This window comes from Sminthopsis crassicaudata, chromosome X (assembly GCF_048593235.1).
Source record: "Sminthopsis crassicaudata isolate SCR6 chromosome X, ASM4859323v1, whole genome shotgun sequence".
Classification (NCBI taxonomy): Eukaryota; Metazoa; Chordata; class Mammalia; order Dasyuromorphia; family Dasyuridae; genus Sminthopsis; species Sminthopsis crassicaudata.
The window spans coordinates 13,638,112-13,660,418 of NC_133623.1; the positions used below are offsets into that span (position 1 = coordinate 13,638,112).

At 36.2% G+C, this 22,307-nt stretch overlaps 1 protein-coding gene across 5 annotated transcripts in view; it reads right to left on the bottom strand.

The window, feature by feature from the left end:
- DIAPH2 (diaphanous related formin 2) overlaps window positions 1-22,307 on the bottom strand; it is an 865,016-nt gene that overhangs the window by 498,561 nt on the left and 344,148 nt on the right. For all 5 annotated transcript variants that reach the window (XM_074277738.1, XM_074277737.1, XM_074277736.1 and 2 more), the window contains 2 exons: window positions 12,975-13,073; window positions 11,021-11,115 (listed from right to left, as the gene is read on the bottom strand). In XM_074277738.1, the coding sequence (XP_074133839.1) occupies window positions 11,021-11,115; window positions 12,975-13,073 (194 nt within the window). The remainder of the gene's footprint in view (window positions 1-11,020; window positions 11,116-12,974; window positions 13,074-22,307) is intronic.

A 22,307-nucleotide genomic window follows, 5' to 3' on the forward strand; every position in this document is an offset into this window, starting at 1 on the left:
GATCAAGTGGCATACCATTTGTAAGGCACTGAGAAGAGTACATGGCACATAGTAGATAGTACATAAATGTTTATTCCCATCCCATTTATTTTATTTTCTGCAGCTTTTCAGAAATGTTTTAATCAATATTTAACTAATCCTCTAACATTCTGTAAGTAAACTCTATGTTGTTTAAAAAAATTTTATTTCTCCTTTCCCTAAGCTTATTACCACAATTTCTTTTAGTTATCTGACCTAGTATTTCCAGTACTGGACTAAGTAACAATAGTTATTAAAGAGTTCTTTGATTTACTCCTAATGTCACTAGAAAGGCCTACCAATTTATCCCCATTACATACAATGCAAACCCTTTAGACAGATACAATTTGATAGTATCCATTTATTTTTCTGCCTTTTTCCCCCCAAGACAGATGGATATTGAATTAATTTTGAGGGATTTTTTTGTACCTACCGATACCGATATATATATATATATACTTTTAAAATCATTCTTATTGATATAACCTAGTATATTTATAATTTTCCTGATATCGAACCAACATTTCATTCTTGTTATAAAACCAAACTGAATATCCTATTGAGACATATTGCAGTAGCTTCTTTGCTAATATTTTATTTCAATTTTTCTACTGATCCTATAGTTTAATTTTTACTGATTCTAACTGGTTTATTTACTAAAATTAAATTTGTCCATAGAAAGAATCTCGTAGAATGTCTTCTGTTCTTATTTTGGCAATTCTGAAATCGACTACTCAGTGAACATTAATACAATTAATTCAAAAATCAAAGTGATGGTCGTGGTCCTTCTTTTGGAAATTCATTCATGGCAGAGATCTGTTTATGAAAATCTTGCATTTCTTATTCTGTTCATCTAAGCTTTCTATATTTTAAAAAAATATTCACTCGTTTCATTTAAATCATCAGTTTTATTGGAATGTAAATGGGCAAAGTACTTTCTAATGATTTCAATTACTTTTTCATTACATCTTTTTTTTTCTTTTTTTATTCAGATTTCAGTAATTGGTGCTCTTTCATTTTTAATAATGGTATATATATACACACATATATATAGTTATTTTAATGTTTATTTGGCTTTTTAGTTATAAGCCCAGTTCAGAGGTTTGTGCTTCCTCTGCTTTGTTGATGAAAGTGTTTAGAGATATAAACTTTCCCCCCAAAGACTGCTGCTTTGGTTGCATTCCAAGTGTTCTAGTATGTTGGCTTACATTAGTTATTTTGAGAAAATTAACTATTGTTTTTGTGATTTATTGTTGGACACACGTTCTTTAGCAATGCTATTTATTGCTCTTTCATGTTTTTATTCAAACAAACATACATGGAAAACCAGAACTATTAAATAACGTTTTATTGACCACAGCACAATAAAAATTATAATCAGAGAGTGGCATTGGAAAAAAGAATTTTAAATGGAGTCTAAATAACATAATTAAGCTACTAAACCTTAAAACTATATATTGAGACTTTTGAGACACCCCGTATATGCCAACTGTGAATAAGTCTTTGATAACAAACCCTTTTCATGAAAATTTGATACAAACATGTTCCCCCCCCATTTGATGGCTTCCCTTCTTAAGTATAATTAATTTTCTTTATGCAGAAACAATGAATAACTTCCAGCAAATGCCAGAATGTAAAATAAACCCACAAAAATAATCAGTCTTTCCATTTATTAAAAACAAACTTGACAAGAAAGAAGAAATTCCACTTATAATAATTTTTAAATGCATTAAATATCTGTCAGATGCTCTTCCAAGACTCAAAATATATACAAATAAAACAACACCACACTCTACACAGAAATAAAATATGGTTTAAATAATTGGACAGATATTTATTGTTCGTGGTTGGACCATTTCAAAATGATAAAAACAATGACACTTGTAAATAATATTGTTCACTTCACACTATGCCAAATTACCAAAAGATTATGTTATAAAATTTGGCAAAATAATTATAAAAGGCCTATGAATTCTAGGGAAATATTTTCTTAAAAAAAGGCACAAAGGGAAATCAGCACTTAAACTATATTATAAAGCAATAATCATTAAGAGCATATAGTATTGATTAAAAATATATGGTTAATCACTGAAAAAGACAAGTTAAGCAAGATCTGGAAGCCATCTAATCAAGGAGCCTGCTTTTAATAGTAAAAACAACCAATGGGGCAAGGACACCTTTTAAGCAGATCTACTGGAACAACTGCCCCTCTCAACTCCTCATGCTTCCTGACATACCTGTAGTATTTGTCTCTGGTGACTGATCACTTTCCACTCTTTTACCACATTGCTCTCCTCCATGTGCCCACCAATCTGAAAGCTCCAAGTTCCTTGCTGTTCTTCATACACAATGCTCCATTTCCCAAATCCATGTTTTTGCTGTATCTCCCGTACCAACCCCAGCCACTCAGTTGTAAATTCTTTCTCTGCTAAAGTTATCTTGTGTATATGTGGAGTGAGGATTGGTGATGATATGCATCTAAATGTTGTCCATTTTTAGAATTTTCCATTTCTCCCAAGATGAAACCCAAATTCTTTACCAGTGCATTCAATGTTCTTCAGAATCTCACACCCATCAGCCAGTCCTAAAAGTCTTCACCTTTACAAACACTTCACTCTATCTCAAATATCTTATTCACTCTCCTGCAAATATACTTAGACTGACTATCCTTTGGAGAAGACCAAAGTAGCCACTGGGAATGTTAGCCTGACCTTTTCCTATGCAAATTTAACAGGACCCAATTCCAAACTCAAATCTTCCCTTGCTTTCTTTAACCATCCAAAAAAAGAAATTATTTCACTATCTTGGCAATTAAGCAGGACCTGGTCCTATGCCATTTCTAGTCAGTGCAAATGAAATATTTTGGCCTATTTTACATTGACTATTTACATTCACACAGAATTTCTCTACCCTTTTATACATTAAGTTAAATGAGGGTAGAGGCTGTGGCTTATACATCTAGCACAAATCATCCAGTCTAAGAACTCTCACCAGAAAGACTCCATCTTTTATTTTTTTTCAGGAGATGGGAATACATCAAATATATTTTAAAACTTTTGGTTCAAGAGTACAATTTTATCCTAAAAGAAGATACATAATAATTATTATAACAAATATTCAAAATAATATAAGTTATCTGCATTTCAAAGACAAAGATTAGATGAACATGTCTATCTTTGCACAATTCCTCTTAATTTTTTTTTAATTTGGGGAAAAAAGTTATATTAATACATGAGAAAGAAATAGGAGAGGGATGTAAAGAAAGTAGGTGAGAGTAATATAGCAAATTTTAATCTTTGGGCACTGAGATATGATACACAAAGTTCATCTCAATATTCTTGATTTTGAAAATTAACTCTCTATTCTGAGATAGAAATTTCAAGTCTATCTCTTTATAAGAGATTTAGTGCTTCTAATAGCTATACAAACTCAACCATCAATGCTGAGGTCTTTTTATAGAATTTTCTAATCTTGTTTAAGAATATGTTCCTTCTCCTTCTCCTTCTTCTCAAAATAACTTGGGTTAAGTGACTTGCGCCCAGGGTCAAATAACTAAAAAGCATTAGGTAGGCTCAAAATCTTGTACAAGAATCTCAGATCCAATAGGAAGGCTCATCTGACAACAAAGACAGCAACACTAAGCTTCTTGTCAAAGCATGAATTTGGTCTTTACAAACAAATTAAAAACTACTCTACTCACTAACAGTAAGTTACTAGAAATAGTAAAAAAAAAAAAAACTTCAAAGACAAGTAACAGAAACCCCAACCCCAACCAATGCACCTTTGTAATTCATAGTGATAGGCTGTACTTTATACAATATATGACTGGATTTTTGCAATTTAAGAGCTATTATTAGTTTTCCTCTCAAAATTGGCAGTTCAATCTGAGTGACTTCAATGGTAAGGAAAACGATAACAAGCAGATCTATAAACAAGTCATATTAATTTATTTTCTTTATGCCAGTATCAGATGTCCTATAAATTTAGCTTTCAGGAGTTCATATAATTCTTACTGAAAATAAAACATTAAAAATTGTACTTCATAACCTTTTTAAATATTATCATTGAAATTTCTGAAATCAAAGGTTTTTTTTTAAAGCATTTTCATTTTCTCTAGTCGCTTGAAAATTATGAGTGAAACAGTGATGAAAAGTGAAATCTAACTTGAATTGAGTTTTTGCTCAGCTCCCTTCCAACTTTATGTAAAAGGAAAAAGCATTATGTGAAAAGTACCTAAGTACAACTAGGGAAAAGAGGATCTCATAATTGTACTGTCCTTCATTTTACTTTGTAGCTTGGACCTATGATTTCATCAGGGCAGCTAAATGGTGTGATGGATAGATTGCTGGGTCTGGATCAAGAAGACTGATCTTCCAGGTTTGAAATCTGGACTTAGATACTTATTAGTTGTGTGAACATGAGGAAGTCAATGCATCATTTGCCTCAGTTTCCTCACGCAAAATGAACTGGAGAAGGAAATGGCAAACTACTCCATTATCTTTGTTGAGAAAACCCCAAATGGGGTGACAAGGAATTGGACAGAACTGAAAAACAATCCAAATACAAAATGTGATTTCATGAGTATAGGGAACTCTGGAGAGGAAACACTTTCCTTCCAGGGCATCTCATAACTAGGAGAAGAAAGCTCTTCAGTTTATAAAGTCTTAAAAAGATTCCTGGGGCACTGGCAATTTGGGACTTGCCGAGGGTTTCCTGACCAGAAAGCCAGCTCTTTCCCCACTGAGCCATGTTGTCTCCTGGCCTTAACAAAGGTTTCTAGCTTGATAGACAACTCTAACAAGGCTAGGACAAAATATATACTCTAAGAGTTAAATGGGAAGGAGAATACTGTAGTCTTTTGCCCACTTAAAGAAAATTCTACCACCTAGTATAGACCAGAGATGGATTTAGCGTAAGAAATTTCAACCTGACTTTCCCACCACATGTAGAGAAGGTTGCTCCCCTATCTCCACCCATCAATGAGACATCCATAAGCTTGGTTCCTATACTCATATTCACAGTCCTATTAATCCAAGTCAAAAACAAAAGAGCCACAAGTTACAAAGGATTTCCAAGTCTATCTCACTATCTCTACCACTAGAATGAACTTGCTGAGTTTCAACAGTATAGGTAGAAGTATTGGAGAATTCAATGCAAAGCAACTACGAAATGGGAATTATGGGTAACAACAAGAAGAATGACATCCCATAACTGAAATAAAGAGAGAAGAAATGACCTAAGCCTCCTCAATCTGTAGCCAAGTTCCCTATTTCCAGAACATCCAAAACCTTCTTGCTCCCCACATCTCTGCTTGCTGAAATCCTTTCAGAGCAATATGAAATGCTATTGCATGTAAGACTCTTCCTCTCTCCAAACCCCACTACCCCACCAAAGCCCCTGTTTCTTTATCTTTCCATCCTACAGTGGTCATGTAGCACTGACAGTTACTTGTATATGATTTCTACACCAGAGGTTGTGTGTACATGAGAGGGACCATGCCTCATCTTAAGTAGGCATCACTCTTAGATATTGACGTGATGAATGGCAGCTCTTTTCTCTTTATACTTCCTTATGACTTAGTATATACACTGAGTTGTGACCAATATCTTCTTCTTGATAAATATCCTCCTATCTCCCAGCCTGGTTCTATATTTTTCAATTTTTTTTCAAAAAATTATTAATTAAAAAAGAAAAATCTTTGCTTTGTGTCATTTAATGACTTATCACTCATATTCAGGGAAAATATTGTCAGTTAGTGAACAAGCCATTTAATGTGTGTCCTAATTTTTAAGCATTGTGCTAAGAGCTAAGGATCCACTAAAGCTCCACTCCTCACCCCAAAAAAGGTAGCAATGGGTTTAAAAAAAAAAGACAAGGTCACATGTAATTAAGAAGGGACACTTGGTTGTTGATGAACAAAGTGCTTTATTTCAAGGAGTCACGGATTTCAAGCTCAAAGTGACCCTTGAGGCCTTTGGAAGCAGCCTCTTTACAGATTGTTACTCGAGTCCACAGAGGAAAAGTTACTTGCCCAAGGTCATATGGATAGATCAAAGACTAGAACTAAGGTCTTTCACTATTCAATCCTGGGCTCTTTTCTCTACATCATGCTGTTATATTTCTAAAGCTTCTTAACAGTCAGTAATGAAGAACTTTTTCATCAATATCCAACCTAAATCTATTAAACATTTACTGAGGGCAAGGCATACAACAGAGCCACCAATAAGACATGTTCCTTGACTTCGTTTTGCTTAAAATTTAGTAGTCAAGATCCTATAGGTATAGAAAGGGAAAATAAAACAATGGGCAAAGTTAAAACACAATGAGACTGAAAGACATACTAGAAGAAAGATGTATAACCTGTTTTTCCATCACCACCACTACCACGGCATAAGTACAGATATAAAGTTAAGAACAAAATTGTAACAATGGGAAGAAGTTTGCTGCCTGAGGAGGCAACTGGATTAAGACGCGAGAGCTACTGTGATCACTACTGAGTACAAACAGCTTTTTAAGGCAATGGAAAAATGCATAGTGGGACTAATTAGCCCATAGCAGATTATAAGGGATGACTTACACTTATGAAATTGTATCAAAGATCTTTTTGAGGACAAGTATGACCAGAACTGATATCTCAAAATATGAATATAACCAGACAAAGGTGGTAGTTGTATCACATGAATGTGAAAGACATATGAAGAGTTAGAAATATAAAGAAAAAAAATACATGGAAAAAAGCAGCCATTAAATTAGACAGATATGTCAAAGGACCCAAAGAAATGAAAAAATATAGCTGGGTCAAAGAGAATTACTAGGAAGGAAGCCAACAGGAGCTACAAAAGACCAATGAATTAAGAAGTGTGGAAGCAAGAGAATGAAAATGCCCAAAGTAGTTTGAAAAAAATGCTTTTCATATTTTTATCATCTCATTAAAAGTAATTAATTATACATTTCACAATGAAGATGAACTGTAAAAAATATTTAATTATTGTTACTGTTATTGCCAATATTTCACTTTCCCCTAAAGAACCATGAAAATGAACTTGGTTAATATAAGTTCTTAATTAATAGAAAAATGCACTGAAGTTCTACAACCTTACTGGAACTCTAGACTTAACTGATATACTCAGTGTCTTTGGAAGTCATAGACCTTGGATGCACCAAACTGCATGAGAGACAGATAAATACAGACACATTTCAGTGTTTGATGTTCTTCAGAATCCCTTCATCCAGCAAGTTGACATCAACTTTAAAACTCCAAAGTCTTCAGCTGCCCCTGTCCCTAGACCCCCTCCCTCCCTCTGACTGGATCCCCAATTTAAGGATGATGCCCAGGGGAGTTATTTCATCATTTCCCACCTAGTAACATTTCTCTGGACATCACTGTACCCTCATGCAAGGGAACATGCTCCCTCTCTTCCCTCTTTTAAATTCTTTTTATGTGTTATCTTTCCCAACTAAATTGTTAGCTCCTTGAGGACAAAGACTTCCTTTTTGGCTTTCTTTGTGTCCCTAGAACTTAAACACAATACTTGGACATAGTAAGTAATTCATAAATGTTGACTGACTAAATAGAGTAAGATAGATGGGGGGAAAGGGGGAGCCTATTAACCATGAATGTAAGAACAATTATTGAAGTACAATGTGATTCTGTTTGTAGGAATAATTATGCTCTAAAATGAGTTAATTGGGGGACTTGCAGAAACTATTTTCATCTCTAAGGTAGAAGAGACACAGTCACCTGTATTTGATGATAGGTATAGTGGGCCTGCAGGCCAAGTCAAGTATTCTTGTCTGTGTTGCCTCTGCTGAACAGCAGATTTAAAAGATGATGTGATTTGATGTCATGTGACACCACACCCGGAAAAGATTCATGTGGCAAGAAAAGAGGTGCTGCTTTGATGCGGCTGTGCCATACAGCCAGAAGGCTCTAGCGAAGTACAATATCCCACACAAACATATATCATCTACAAATGAGAGGGGAAGGAGACCAGACTATTGATAAGGAGCAGTGGCAAGATATCCTCCATGGAGACGTTTCTCTAGGTCCAGAGATGAAAGGAGAACCCAGGGGCTTTATTTCTCTTCTGCTAAGGCACAAAATGAGCACTCAGGAGAATAAAGACGGCAGTTCATTTGGAGCAATGCAAAGAAGAGAAGGAAAGAAAATGTGAGCGGAGAATGGAGAGAAAACAAACAACACATACAGGTCCAGCAGGGGTGCAGCTCACCCTAGAACACAATTTCTAAATTAGTAGTCAAAGGTTTTAGAATAAATGGAAGTTTCACTAAAGGAATCCACAAGCCTGGGATGTACCAAATAAAGAGTCAGAAGGCATGTACTATATTAACAGAGCTGCCCAAATCCCAACAAGTTAAGTGCCAAAAGAGAATGATTTCTCTTGACTTTATGATGTTCTATCCACCTAGCCACTCTCTCGTCTAGAAAGTCTATTCGTTCACTATGGTAGAGTGACTTAGTTCTTCTGCCCTTCTGACCAATCCACTATTTCTTCTTTGAATTTCTGAAGCTAAAATGTAGGTATTCTCAAAGTTATTCTCTGTGCCCTCTTTTAAAAAAATCCATTCTCATAGTGTCAACTATCATCTCTATTGTTGTGTGAATTGGGAGGAAAAGGATCTCAGTTTGAATCTTGGCTCTGCTACTATCTGTGTGAACAAGGATGAGTGACTTAATGGCTTCAGGCACAGTTTTCCCCTACAAAAATCAATAAGGTTAGGTTCCCTTCTAGCACGAAGTCTCTGATGCCAAGACTTCAAAATTTCTCCAAGGATGACTCCTCTTTGCCTGTCCCAGATTTCTGCTTATAAAGTCACTCCATCATGTCTATAATCAATATGTATAAAACCTCTATCTTCTACTGATCCACTCCAAAAAATATCCACTCTCTATGATGTGGCTTCCACATGTCTTACTGTTACCCAGTTCTGAAATTTCAGAATTATTTTTAATCTACTTTTGACTCAGAATCATACCTTTTCCTATTCCCCAGCAATCAAAAAACACATCTGTCACTTCCTCCACTGTAAAGCTTCTTCCACCTGCCACTTTTGTTAGTCCTACCTTGATGGTTTCAGTGTGGGCCCAACTCTTAATCTCTTGGCTCTCAAATCTCCCTTCTAATCAATTCTATATGACACCAGAAGACCATCTTTCTGTAACACCATCTGATTGTATTGTTTTCCTGTTAAAAACATCTTTAGGATTTTCCAAATATCTTCAGATTGTCAAAAATCCTGAGGATGGCATTCAAGAACTCTTGAAGCTACTTTGAACTTCTATTTCTAATCTACTTGGTAGTTACTCTCCCATAAAAATTTTTTTTTTAAAATAAAAATAAATAAAAAAACCCAACATTCTGCTGAATTCTCCCATGTAAAGAAAAAAAAATTGGTAACAACTTCACTCTGCAGTCTTATCTTCCTATTATGACCCTCAACCCAATCTCTGAATCCAAATCCATGCTGCACCCTCTACCTCCATACCTTTGCTCAGGTTTTTCCTTTATGCATAGGTTGACCCACCTCTTCTACTTCATCGAATTAATTCCTATGCCTCCTGAAAATTCACCCTAAATGCAATTTCTTCCACAAAGCTTTTTCTTCATGAAGTACCTTCCTTTATATGTTTCTAATGTACTTATTACATGGTACTTTGAACCAGAGTTTATCAAATGTTACCGTGAATTACAAGAGGCATTTTGTTATCTTCTTAACAGCACGAACCACAGCATTGCTCAATATGGCAGCCCCTGCAGGGTTTAGCATACATAGTGCTTTGTACAGAGTGGGTGTCTAATCAGAGTTAGCTGTACTGTATCCTAAGACTTCACTGGTCAAAGTAAACCATGAAGATATCTTCCCTGTGTGAACTTCTATAGACCTTATTTTTAATAACAATCATTTAGAACTCATCATAGTCTAATTTATGTAAGGGACAAAATTGTGTATTATTATCACTCTGTTTCCAGTATGTTTCTTATTTTAGGACCACTTCATTCTGGCCCACTTCCTTCCTAGCAAAGAAACAGCTATTGTACTAAGAGGGATTAAGCAAAGGCACTCTTTTCACCATTGTGACACTATGCAAGAAACACTAAGAACCAAGTTAAGGAAGATTCTGACTTTCCCGGTGGCACATTCAGCCAGAGGCCAATTGAAAGGACAAACAAGTTTTAATTAGATTTAGTCTAAATAGAATCAAGTGCAATGCGTGTCCAAAGTCTGGAACAGAGAAGAACCAAAGGATGCAGCAAAAGGGAAAAGGAAGAGAGCCCAAAAGGAAGGAGTCTGAATACCACTGCAAGAAGAGCTCAAAGTCAAGTATTTAAAATGATGCAGTATGAAATTGCTAGAATCCAAGTGATATACATAATGACTGCTTGTAGGCACAGAGATGTCAGGGATCGTTTTTCTGCTATATTTAACCCACAAAAGAATATCTCTAAGTGTACTTGTGTATATGTATCTTAATGGGAATAAGAGAAACACTGTACAAGCTCATTAAAAACTTGTTTGGTATGTCTCATGTCCAGAGATCTAATAAGTCATGATGCAATTGCATATTCCCACCCAATGAAGCGGGAGTGTCATGGTGCTTGAAGTACAGAAGCACAGTGCAAGGGACCCCAAGAGACTTTCAGGTTCACACTAAAGTGGTAACTTTCACAAAATAACAGCATGATATCATGCTATGTCCAAATGAACAAATCAGGAAGGGAAGGGGGAGATGGGAGAAAAGAATAGGTCATAGCAAAGGTTTCCTTCCACCTGTGCACAAGCTCTTGATAATTATTTGTTCCAGAAATAAAAAATACAACTCCATGTGCATAATTATTACAAATGCTCCTCAATACTCCTGATTTAGTATAAACTGAATATACAACATTGGACATCTAAACCATTTCCCTCAATAAGGAAACAATAACCTAGAAAAATCTTCTGCACAATGAAGTAAACATTATGAACCAATTTGACTTACATGAATTAAGGATTCACTCAACATGTCTTCATTCACCTCCAAAATGATGTTTTTTATATCTTCGTAAGACATGCGGTAAGAACCCAAGAAGATAGCTAAAATAACAGATTTAATAAAAATTAATCTCAATATTAAAAAATCAAACCTCTCAATGAATATTTCATATTTTTATTTTCATTTTCATCACATAAGCAAGAGCCACTTCTAATCATGAGATCCATACTTGTTATTAAAAGCTGTGGTCTTGGAGTCCAAGATTCACTGCTGATATATATATATTACAAATAAAGCCAAAGTGACAATGCTTCTGTTCCTAGGGTGCCTCCTTTTATCTCAAAGCAGGAGCTCCAGTGGAGATAGTCAAAAGCATCCCCAAATGATTGAGAGAACACTTCAATTACTTTTTCTCAGGCATGAAGTTATAGTAACCTACTAAGTAACCGTATCATTAGTACTACAATTACTTTTCCTCAAAAAAATTCAAGGTGTCTGAATAGTCAATGTTAGGTGCATCCCTGCTGAGACTCCTCCAGAGTGGTCTGAACTGCTTTCTATTTGGACTCCCTGTTTCCTCTGTAAAGCATTTAACTGGACACATATCATTATGTCTTACTATAGCCATTTGCAAATTATACACACAAAAGTGCCACAGCTTCTCTTAAAGTTTTTTTTTTTTTTTTAAGCAATACCATTTCATCTTAGTTTTCCACTGAACTTAAATTTGTGCCAAAAGTTCTGAGTCCCTTTCTTGTGCCTAAAACTGCACTAGTCAAGCGAGTAAGTCATTTGCTTGGAAATCAAAAAAGGTCTTGATTTTCGAGGTAATCTAGGGGAGTGCTTCTCAAAGCATAATACCTGAAATATCAGGAGGGCAAGATCATTTTCAAAATTACTAAGACCTTTTAATTTTTAACCCAAAAATATTAATTGATATAACTCATATAAACAAACAAACAAACAAAAAAACTCTTTGGAGGATTCTCGGTAATATTTTAGAATTTAAACAGGTCCTGAGATTAGAGTTTAAGAACTACTAAGTTAAGTTTCAAGGGCCAATAAAAAGCATCAGCATTAGAACTATTAATGAGAAACTTCTAATTACATGCTGAATAATGGCATACAAAAACACTTCTTAGATGTGGTGTGGCCCAGTCCCAATATCTCTAATACAGTCAATGGGAGAATCCAAGTGAATCCTCCCACACAGCAACTCATATTCCCTGCATAATAATCTTTAACGAAATGGACCTTGATATAGTACTGCAGTCATTGTAAAAAAAAAAAAAAGTTGTTGTTATATTAAAAAAAAAAACTTTGATACATAAATGACCCACCCAGCCATTGATCAAAATATATTCCACTGAGCATGTTTTGACCCCAGAGTGAAAATTATCCCAGATTAAAGACTTGGATGTATACATCAATAAAGAACATCAATTACATATTTGCTTTTGCAAACTGTAAACTGGCTAGCTAGAGGTTTCAAAGATCAGACTATATTTTGAATACAGAATCCTCTGTGTGCACAGAAAAAAACCAGAAAATTTGCCATCTTTGTGCAAAAAGTACATCTATTCAGTGGGATCATGTATATACCTTTTAGAGAGATAGAAAAGAATATAAAACAAGACAGCAGAACTAAGACAAATATTGTGAAGGTAAAGTTCCCAAAGGAAACGTTTCAGAATCATTTAATATGTATAACAATTTTATCACAAATCAGCTATGATTGCAACCAATTTTTAATGATCTTAAAAAAAGAGAAAATACCTTCTCCCAGGAAAGCTATAGACAAAAATTAGCTGGAAGAAAAGGATATTCAAGGAAACAAGCAAAACATAATATTGAGCTGATAATTTCATATTTGAAGAAATTAAGAATGCACATTTTTCTTTAAAGAATTTAGTAAAAATGGGGGAAGAGGGTAAAGGAACACAAACAATGATTTACATACAGAGATTCTGAGCAGTTTTTCCATCCAAAATTCTCAGTTCTTTAATTTTTTTCTTGGCAGCAACTTTCTTTTCTTCTGGAACATCGATGTTCTTTTTAGCTGAAAAAAATTGAAAATACACAATTGCAATATTAGAGTAAGCCATATTAACTACATTAATAAAGTTCATTCTGCAATCAATAAATGTGTTTATTTCATTAGTTCAAGGAGGAGGAGAAATAGAAAGATATAGACCTGTTTAGAGGTTTCCAGGCAAATTAAATACTAGCACTTAAGTAAAACAGATAAGTGAAAGAGAACCAAAATCAATCGTTGCTTCTTAACTAATTGTGTAACATTAATTATCACTACCATTACCAACAATATCACTGTAATTAATATGCAATAAAATCAGATAATTTGGCTGGACGTGGTGGCCACTGCATACCCCTTTTACAACATTTTGTAATCTATATGGTTGATTCATTCAATATTATTATATTGAAGCAGAGATAACATTAACTGCTAGGAATGTGCTAATTCAATACTGCTGAGTCTACTGGCAACATTAGAGAAGACTTATGTCTCATAATCCCATTACTGGCATTACTATGAATATACATAAAGTATCTGAAAATCTACTATCTCCCTTTAGTAAGGAGGGGATTAGAGGCAAGGGAACTTGGCTTCAAATCCCAACTTTTAATATTTAATAGCTGGGTGATGAAAGGCAAATCACTGGAACTCCCAAGTTTCTGTTTTCTCGTCTGCAAACCTGGCCTAGCCAACTCAGAAGTGGTTTGGGGGCTTAAATAAGACAACCTATGTAAAGCACTTTATCAAACTTAAAGAGCTACATAAAAGTCACCGGGGTTCATTAAGATTATTTCCTTTGGCCAACTCTCTTGTCAGAGGAAGAAAGCTAGGCTTGAGCCCCATTGAGGCTAGCCTGAATCAAGCCAAGCTTTGGCCTCCCCCAGCACTCACTCCACTCTGCTATGGAGTGGGAGTAGGAATTGGGTCCCTAAAGACTGACAGGCAGCATCACAGAACTCGGAAAGCAAGACTTTACAGCAAGAAATCAAGCAGAAGAATATTCATTCGAAGGCATAAATTACCTTTGAATATAAACCTGAATATCTAGCATATGAAGAACTGAACTACAACACACTATTTGGAAAGAAATATTTTGGTTGTGCAAGAACAAAGAAGGCCTAACCAGCATAAAGAATGATGACTTGCCAGCTTCAGAGAAGCCAATCAACTTTGTTTAAGGGAAAGGCAATCTTTTATTGTTGTGAGGGATATTCTAGAAGGAAATTTCCTTTCCTAATGAAAATCTCAGCTGCTTTTTCCTCAGATTCCTCCCTGCTGATAAAGCATTCCTCCTCAGTCACCATCACAGGTGCCAAAGCCTTTTCCTCAAGTCTACAGAGCTGACCATGCTGCCCTCTACAATGAACTGCAGTGGCTCCCAAACATGCCCAGGGCCAAATATAAAGTCGTCAGTTTGGCCTCAGACTCAGTCTTTGCTGTCTTCTTATGCTTTATCCCCATCCACACCTATAGGATCCAGCTACACAGAACTACTGGTTGTTTCTCAAAAATGGTGCTTCATCTTTCATCTCCATGTGTTTGCACTGGCTCTTCCCTCATGCCTGAAATGGTGTCCCTCTTCACCTCTGCTTCTATTTCACTTTCTGCAGAAGGGGTTCCTGGTCACTCAAGTTTCTCTTACTTCCTTCTCTCCCTGTTCATTCCTCCCTTACAGAACCTTGCCTAGATAATTTCTTTATCTAGGTGTCCCCAGTTAGAAAATGGAATCCTTGAGGGCAAGGAATATTTTGGTTGAAGAAATGAAACCTGAGATCAAATTTTTGAAATTACAACTGAAATCAATGAGTGAAATCCAGTGCTGAAAACAATTCAACAGGTCATTGAAGCTACTCACCTTTTCCAATAGCCAAGAAACTTTCAATGCACTATCCAAATGAGGAGCTACTATTTTTTGAAATAGTATTTGTTATTTCTAAATGCTTTCCTGGGAAATCGCCACCTCACACTTGAGGGACTGCGTCCTGATTAGCACTGAAACATCACACTTCTCCCCATAGCAGTACAACTGTGATATGTTAAAAATGCTAGGTTCCACAGTGACTACAAATTTTTACGGAGTTGTTTATCTTTTCACGTTTCTCCACTACAAACAGAAACAATTTTGGACACAGACCAATTTGGAAATTGTGAACTATTTGGATGGAAATAAACATGATGTTTTTATTGTCCAAACATGGGCGACACGAGAATTTTTATTCCTTATCGGCATAACTACTAGAACACATATCCTTCTAAAGGATGAGGACTATATTTTGAGGAGATGCTTCCTCATGCAAATGCAATCTAGAAAGCCAAGGGGGTTGAAGCCAACATATTGTGCTAATTTGAGTATTTAAATCAACACTATTTAAAGACAATGACAACTATGATCATACTGGTAGGAAATACATTTTTTTTAAATGGATAGTAAGTGTTATGCTGATAAGAAAGTCATCCAAATGGTTCCATTCAATAGATTTTCTAAAGCATCATTCTCTTGGGTCTCCACTTAGCTGAATACCCAGGGCTTCTTAGGAGGGTCTTTTCTTTTAGCTTCCAAGACTATTCTCCCAGGCTTCTTCTAGTGTTTTTAATATCCCAATGTAGAGTAGATATCAAATATGACTCTTTCCTGGATGACTCTATCACAAATTGTAAGACAGAACATTCATTGCCTAAGATTCCTAGTTCAGTTACCTGGATCCAGGGACACAAAGCAGAAGACTAAAAGACTTAGGCTTAACTTCTTTTGTTCTCCCTTCTTCTCTTTCTTTCTCTCCTCTCCTTTCTCTCTATTCCCAGCTCTATTATTCCATTACTGTACAAAACTCCCAAGGAAGCAACTCTCTGTACAATGGATAAATGCAGCTTAAAGTCTTAGAGCTGCCAATGTAATGCCAGAGAAACTGAGAAAAATAGAGATTAGAGAGTATTTAATAATTTATTAAAATGGGAGAGATATATTGGAACTAAATGAATCCATGGTTTGGTCCCTGGGCTGAATGAGACTATCTTCTCCAAGAATCCAGCAAACAATGTGGTCCTGAGGCAGGGGCCGAGTCCGGGTGCAGAGAGTGGGAAGGGGACTCTGACTGGGTGGGGTGAGCCACCACAAATGGGATGATATAATCGGGGGAGGCACTAGGACATGGGGAGAGGCATCTTTATTATAGCTATTTATTTACAAGATATATGCATGAGTAATTTATCAGCATTGACAATTGCAAAACTTTTTGTTCCAACTTTTCCCCTCCTTTCCCCCACCCCTTTCCCCAGATGGCAGGTTGACCAATACATATTAAATATGCTAAAGCATAAATTAAATACAATATATGTATACATGTCCAAACAGTTGTTTTGCTGTACAAAAAGAATCAGACTTTGAAATAGTGTACCATTAGCCTGTGAAGGAAATCAAAAATGCAGGCGGACCAAAATAGAGGGATTGGGAATTCTATGTCATATGTTCATAGTCATCTCCCAGAGTTCTTTCACTGGGCATAGCTGGTTCAGTTCATTACTGCTCTACTGGAACTGATTTGGTTCATCTCATTGTTGAAGAGGGCCACGTCCATCAGAATTGATCATCATGTAGTATTGCTGTTGAAATATATAATGATCTCCTGGTCCTGCTCATTTCACTCAGCATCAGTTGATGTAAGTATCTCCAGGCCTCTCTGTATTCCTCCTGCTGGTCATTTCTTACAGAACAATAATATTCCATAATATTCATATACGACCATTTATTCAGCCATTCTCCAATTGATGGACATCCATTCATTTTCCAGTTTCTGGCCACCACAAAGAGGGCTGCCACAAACATTCTTGCACATACAGCTCCCTTTCCCTTCTTTAAGATCTCTTTGTGATATAAGCCCAGTAGTAACACTGCTGGGTTAAAGGGTATGCACAGTTGGATAACTTTTTGAGCATAGTTCCAAATTGCTCTCCAGAATGGCTGGATGTATTCACAATTCCACCAACAATATATCAGTGGGGGAGAGGCATCTTGACAAGACAGTATCTGATATTCTAATAGGTTGGAATGGAGAAAGGCATTCTGTTATTCTAAAACACAAGATCTTTTATCCTTATTAAGTATTCTGATGAAGAGGGAGGGGAGGTTTAATAGAAGTGAGAAGCAGGGAAAACGAGGCAGGACAGAGTCAGGATAATTAAGGAAAATGAGTCAGGACAATAAAAAGGAACTGTGACATAACACCAAGTCACTAAGAGATTATGTAACTTGCTTCCTCACAGAACCAACCAAAATACATTAAAAGTAAGATAAGGCTGAAGGTATTGTGACTCTAAGTAGTCAAGCTATATCCTACACTCTATGTCCCAAAATTTGCTGCTCCTCAGTCTTGATGCACAGGAAAGGTTCATAACTACAAAATGTTTACAAAGTGCAGCAGGCTAACTCCCAGGGTAGGGTCCCCTCCCCTTAGGACTCTATAGAGAGAGACTGAGAGAATACTTGGTGAGTAGATAATAAAGGAATTCTTTTTTTTTTGAAGTTTAAATCCCACTTTATTTTTTAATAAAGCAATTCTTAAGGATTCTCCCAGCTCTCAGATTCTATAATTTTGTGATCTAGGATTGCCCTCTGAAAAGTGTCTCAGGGACTTCCGGCTAAGATGGCGGCGTGGAGGCAGACAGCTGCTTGAGCTCCTCGCTTTCTCTCAGAACTTACTTCATGACAAGCCTCTGACTTAATGCTTGACCCAGAAAGAAATCCACAAATTATCACCAAGAGAAGACATCCTTGAGAGTCGCCAGAAAAGGTCTGTGTTTGTTCGGGGGAGGGTCAATCAGACTGGGCGCAGACTGAGGGCAGACAGCCAGAGCAAGACAGGCAGCTCACACAGCTCAGACCGGAGGGGGAGGGGTGTGATCTCTGCAGTTTCTGCGAAAGGGCTTTTGCCCCAGTGTGGATGCTCCGTCTTGGCAGCAAGCCAGGAGCAGCAGAGAGGGTGTAAACACCGGAGGTGAAGATTAAAACCCCAGAAAGCCAGCGTCTCTCAGAGCCCGGCCACCCCCAACCCCCACCTGGACTGACTCGGTGCGTTCTCGGAGCCTCAGAGCGCAGACTCAGTACAGTCATTGCTGTTCTGTTAGTGGCTCTCTGCTGCCCTATCCCCAGTCTGTAGAGGAAGCCCATTAATAACATCCAGCCCTATCCCCCGCAAAACAGACCAATTGTTTCTCTTGTCAGTTTGTTTTCTTTGATTCTGACAAAATGAATAAAAAATTCAAAAGGGCTCTAACCATTGACAGCTTTTGTGTGGAGAGGGAGCAGACTTCAAATGCTGAGGAGACTAGGAACAGAATGTCCCCAGATGTATCCCCTGGGAGGGATATAAGCTGCTCCTCAATACAAAAGAACCTCATAGAGGAAATAAAAAAGGCTCTCACAAGAGAGCTGGAAGAGAAATGGGAAAAGGAAAGGGAAGCTTGGCAAGAGAGCCTGGAGAAGTCATCCCATGCATTCAAAGACAGAATGGATAAAGAAATCAAATCATTGAGAAACAAGATTAGTGAGCTGGAAAAGGTAAACAACTCCAAGGAAAACAGGATTAGTGAGCTGGAAAAAGAAATCAGCTCTCTAAAAAATAAAATGGATAAAATGGAAAAAAATTCCATAGAAGATAAAAACTCAATTGGACAATTACAAAGAGATATAAAAAAAGTGAGTGAAGAAAATACATCATTGAAAATTAGACTGGAACAAGTAGAAATGAATGACTCAAGGAGAAACCAAGAGGGAGTCAAGCAAAACCAGAGAAATGAGACAATTGAAAAGACTGTCAAGTACCTTACCAGAAAGACAACAGACCTGGAAAACAGATCCAGGAGAGACAATTTGAGAATAATCGGACTCCCTGAAAAATGGGAGGAAAAAAAGAGCTTGGACACCATTTTCGAGGAAATTATCAAAGAGAACTGCCCAGACGTTTTGGAAAGAGAGGGTAAAATAGACATTGAGAAAATTCATCGATCACCTACTGAAAGGGACCCTAAAATCAAAACGCCAAGAAATATAGTGGCCAAGTTCAAGAACCATCAGACAAAGGAAAAGATATTGGAAGCTGCTAGAAAAAAACAATTCAGATATGGAGGATCCACAATAAGGATAACACAGGATCTAGCAGCGTCCACATTAAAAGAACGCAGGGCCTGGAACATGATATTCCGAAAGGCTAAGGAACTTGGTATGCAGCCAAGAATAACTTACCCAGCAAGAATGAGCATCGTTTTCCAGGGAAGAAGATGGACATTTAACGAAATAAATGAATTCCATCTATTTTTGATGAAAAAACCAGACCTACATAAGAGGTTTGATCTTCAAATACAGAACTCAAGAGACTTCTAAAAAAGGTAAAAAGAAACCTTGAGAACTATACTTCTGTCAAAAAAATATGTAAAGAACATATGTACAATTTGTCTTAGAAAATAGAGGTGGAAAGGAGATTATATCATAAAAAAGTACAAAGTGGTGGTACTACATCTCATGAAGAGGCAAAGGTAACCTATTATATCTGAGAGAAAGAAAGGAGGGAGATGAACATAGCGTGTATCAATAGACATATTCGATTTATGGTGAAACTTCTTCCACTTCATTGAAAAGTGAAAGGGAAGGAGTAAGCTAAGGGGAAGGGAATACAGTAATTTCGAGGAAAAGGGGTAAAATAAGGGGAGGATCTTTAAGGTGGGGGAGGGATCCTAAAAAGGGAGGGCTGTGAAAAGCAAGTGGTGTTTACCAGTTTAATACTGGATAGGAGGGTAAAAGGGAAGGAAAGGGGAAAAGCATAAGCAGGGGTTAATAGGATGGCAAGCAATATAGAATTAGTCCTTCTAACCATAAATGTGAATGGGGCAAACTGCCTCATAAAGAGGAAGCAGTTAGCAGACTGGATTAAAAGTCAGAATCCTACTATATGTTGTTTACAGGAAACACACCTGAAACAGGATGAGACATTCAAACTAAAAGTAAAAGGGTGGAGCAGAATCTATTATGCTTCAGGCAAAACCAAAAAAGCAGGAGTAGCCATCCTCATCTCAGATCAAGCAAAAACAAAAATTGATCTAATTAAAAGAGATAAGGAAGGGCATTATATCCTGCTAAAGGGAAGCATCAATAGTGAAGCAGTATCAATATTAAACATGTATGCACCAAGTGGTGCAGCATCTAAATTCTTAAAAGAGAAATTAAGAGAGCTGCAAGAGGAAATAGATAGCAAAACTATAATAGCGGGAGATCTCAACCTTGCACTCTCAGAATTAGATAAATCAAACCACAAAATAAATAAGAAAGAAGTCAAAGAGGTAAATAGAATACTAGAAAAGTTTGATATGATAGATCTTTGGCGAAAGCTAAATGGAGACAGAAAGGAATATACTTTCTTCTCAGCAGTTCATGGAACCTATACAAAAATTGATCATATACTAGGGCATAAAAACCTCAAAATCAAATGCAGTAAGGCAGAAATAGTAAATGCATCCTTTTCAGACCATAATGCAATCAAAATAACATTTAATAAAAAGCCAGGGGAAAATAGACCAAAAAATAATTGGAAACTAAATAATCTTATACTAAAGAATGATTGGGTAAAACAGCAAATCATAGACATAATTAATAACTTCACCCAAGAAAATGACAATAATGAGACATCATACCAAAATGTGTGGGATACAGCCAAAGCAGTAATTAGGGGAAGTTTTATATCTCTACAGGCCTACCTGCATAAAATAGAGAAAGAGAGGGCCAACGAATTGGGTTTACAACTAAAATTGCTAGAAAAGGAACAAATTAAAAACCCCCAGACAAACACAAAACTTGAAATTCAAAAAATAAAAGGTGAGATTAATAAAATTGAAAGTAAAAAAACTATTGAATTAATTAATAAAACTAAGAGTTGGTTTTATGAAAAAACCAACAAAATAGACAAACCCTTAGTAAACCTGATTAAAAAAAGGAAAGAGAAAAAGCAAATTGATAGTCTTGAAAATGAAAAGGGTGAACTCACCACTAATGAAGAGGAAATTAGAACAATAGTTAGGAGCTACTTTGCTCAACTTTATGCCGATAAATTCGATAACTTAAATGAAATGGAAGAATACCTTCAAAAATATAGCTTGCCCAGATTAACAGAGGAAGAAGTAAGTAGTTTAAATAGTCCCATCTCAGAAAAAGAAATAGACCAAGCTATTAACCAACTTCCTAAGAAAAAGTCCCCAGGACCAGATGGATTTACAGGTGAATTCTACCAAACATTTAAAGAACAACTAACTCCAATGCTATGTAAACTATTTGAAAAAATAGGGATTGAAGGAGTCCTACCAAATTCCTTCTATGACACAGACATGGTACTGATACCTAAACCAGGTAGATCGAAAACTGAGAAAGAAAACTATAGACCAATTTCCTTAATGAATATTGATGCTAAAATCTTAAATAAGATATTAGCAAATAGACTTCAGAAAATCATCCCCAGGATAATACACTATGACCAAGTGGGATTTATACCAGGAATGCAGGGATGGTTTAATATTAGGAAAACTATTAGTATAATTGACCATATTAATAATCAAATTAATAAAAACCATATGATCATCTCAATAGATGCAGAAAAGGCATTTGATAAAATCCAACATCCATTCCTACTAAAAACGCTTGAGAGTATAGGAATAAATGGACTATTCCTTAAAATAATAAGGAGCATATATTTAAAACCTTCAGTAAACATCATATGTAATGGTGATAAACTAGAACCTTTCCCTGTAAGATCAGGAGTGAAACAAGGTTGCCCACTATCACCATTACTATTCAATATAGTACTAGAAACTCTAGCCTTGGCAATAAGAGCCGAGAAAGAGATCCAAGGAATTAGAGTAGGAAATGAAGAAATCAAATTGTCACTTTTCGCAGATGACATGATGGTATACTTAGAGAACCCCAAAGACTCTGCTAAAAAGCTATTAGAAATAATTCAGAATTTTAGCAAAGTCGCAGGATACAAAATAAATCCACATAAATCCTCAGGATTTTTATACATTACCAACACAATCCAACAGCAAGAGATACAAAGAGAAATTCCATTCAAAATAACAGTCGATAGTATCAAATATTTGGGAATATATCTACCAAAGGAGAGTCAGGAATTATATGAGCAAAATTACAAAACACTTGCCACAAAAATAAAGTCAGATTTAAATAATTAGAAAGACATTCAATGTTCTTGGATAGGCCGAGCG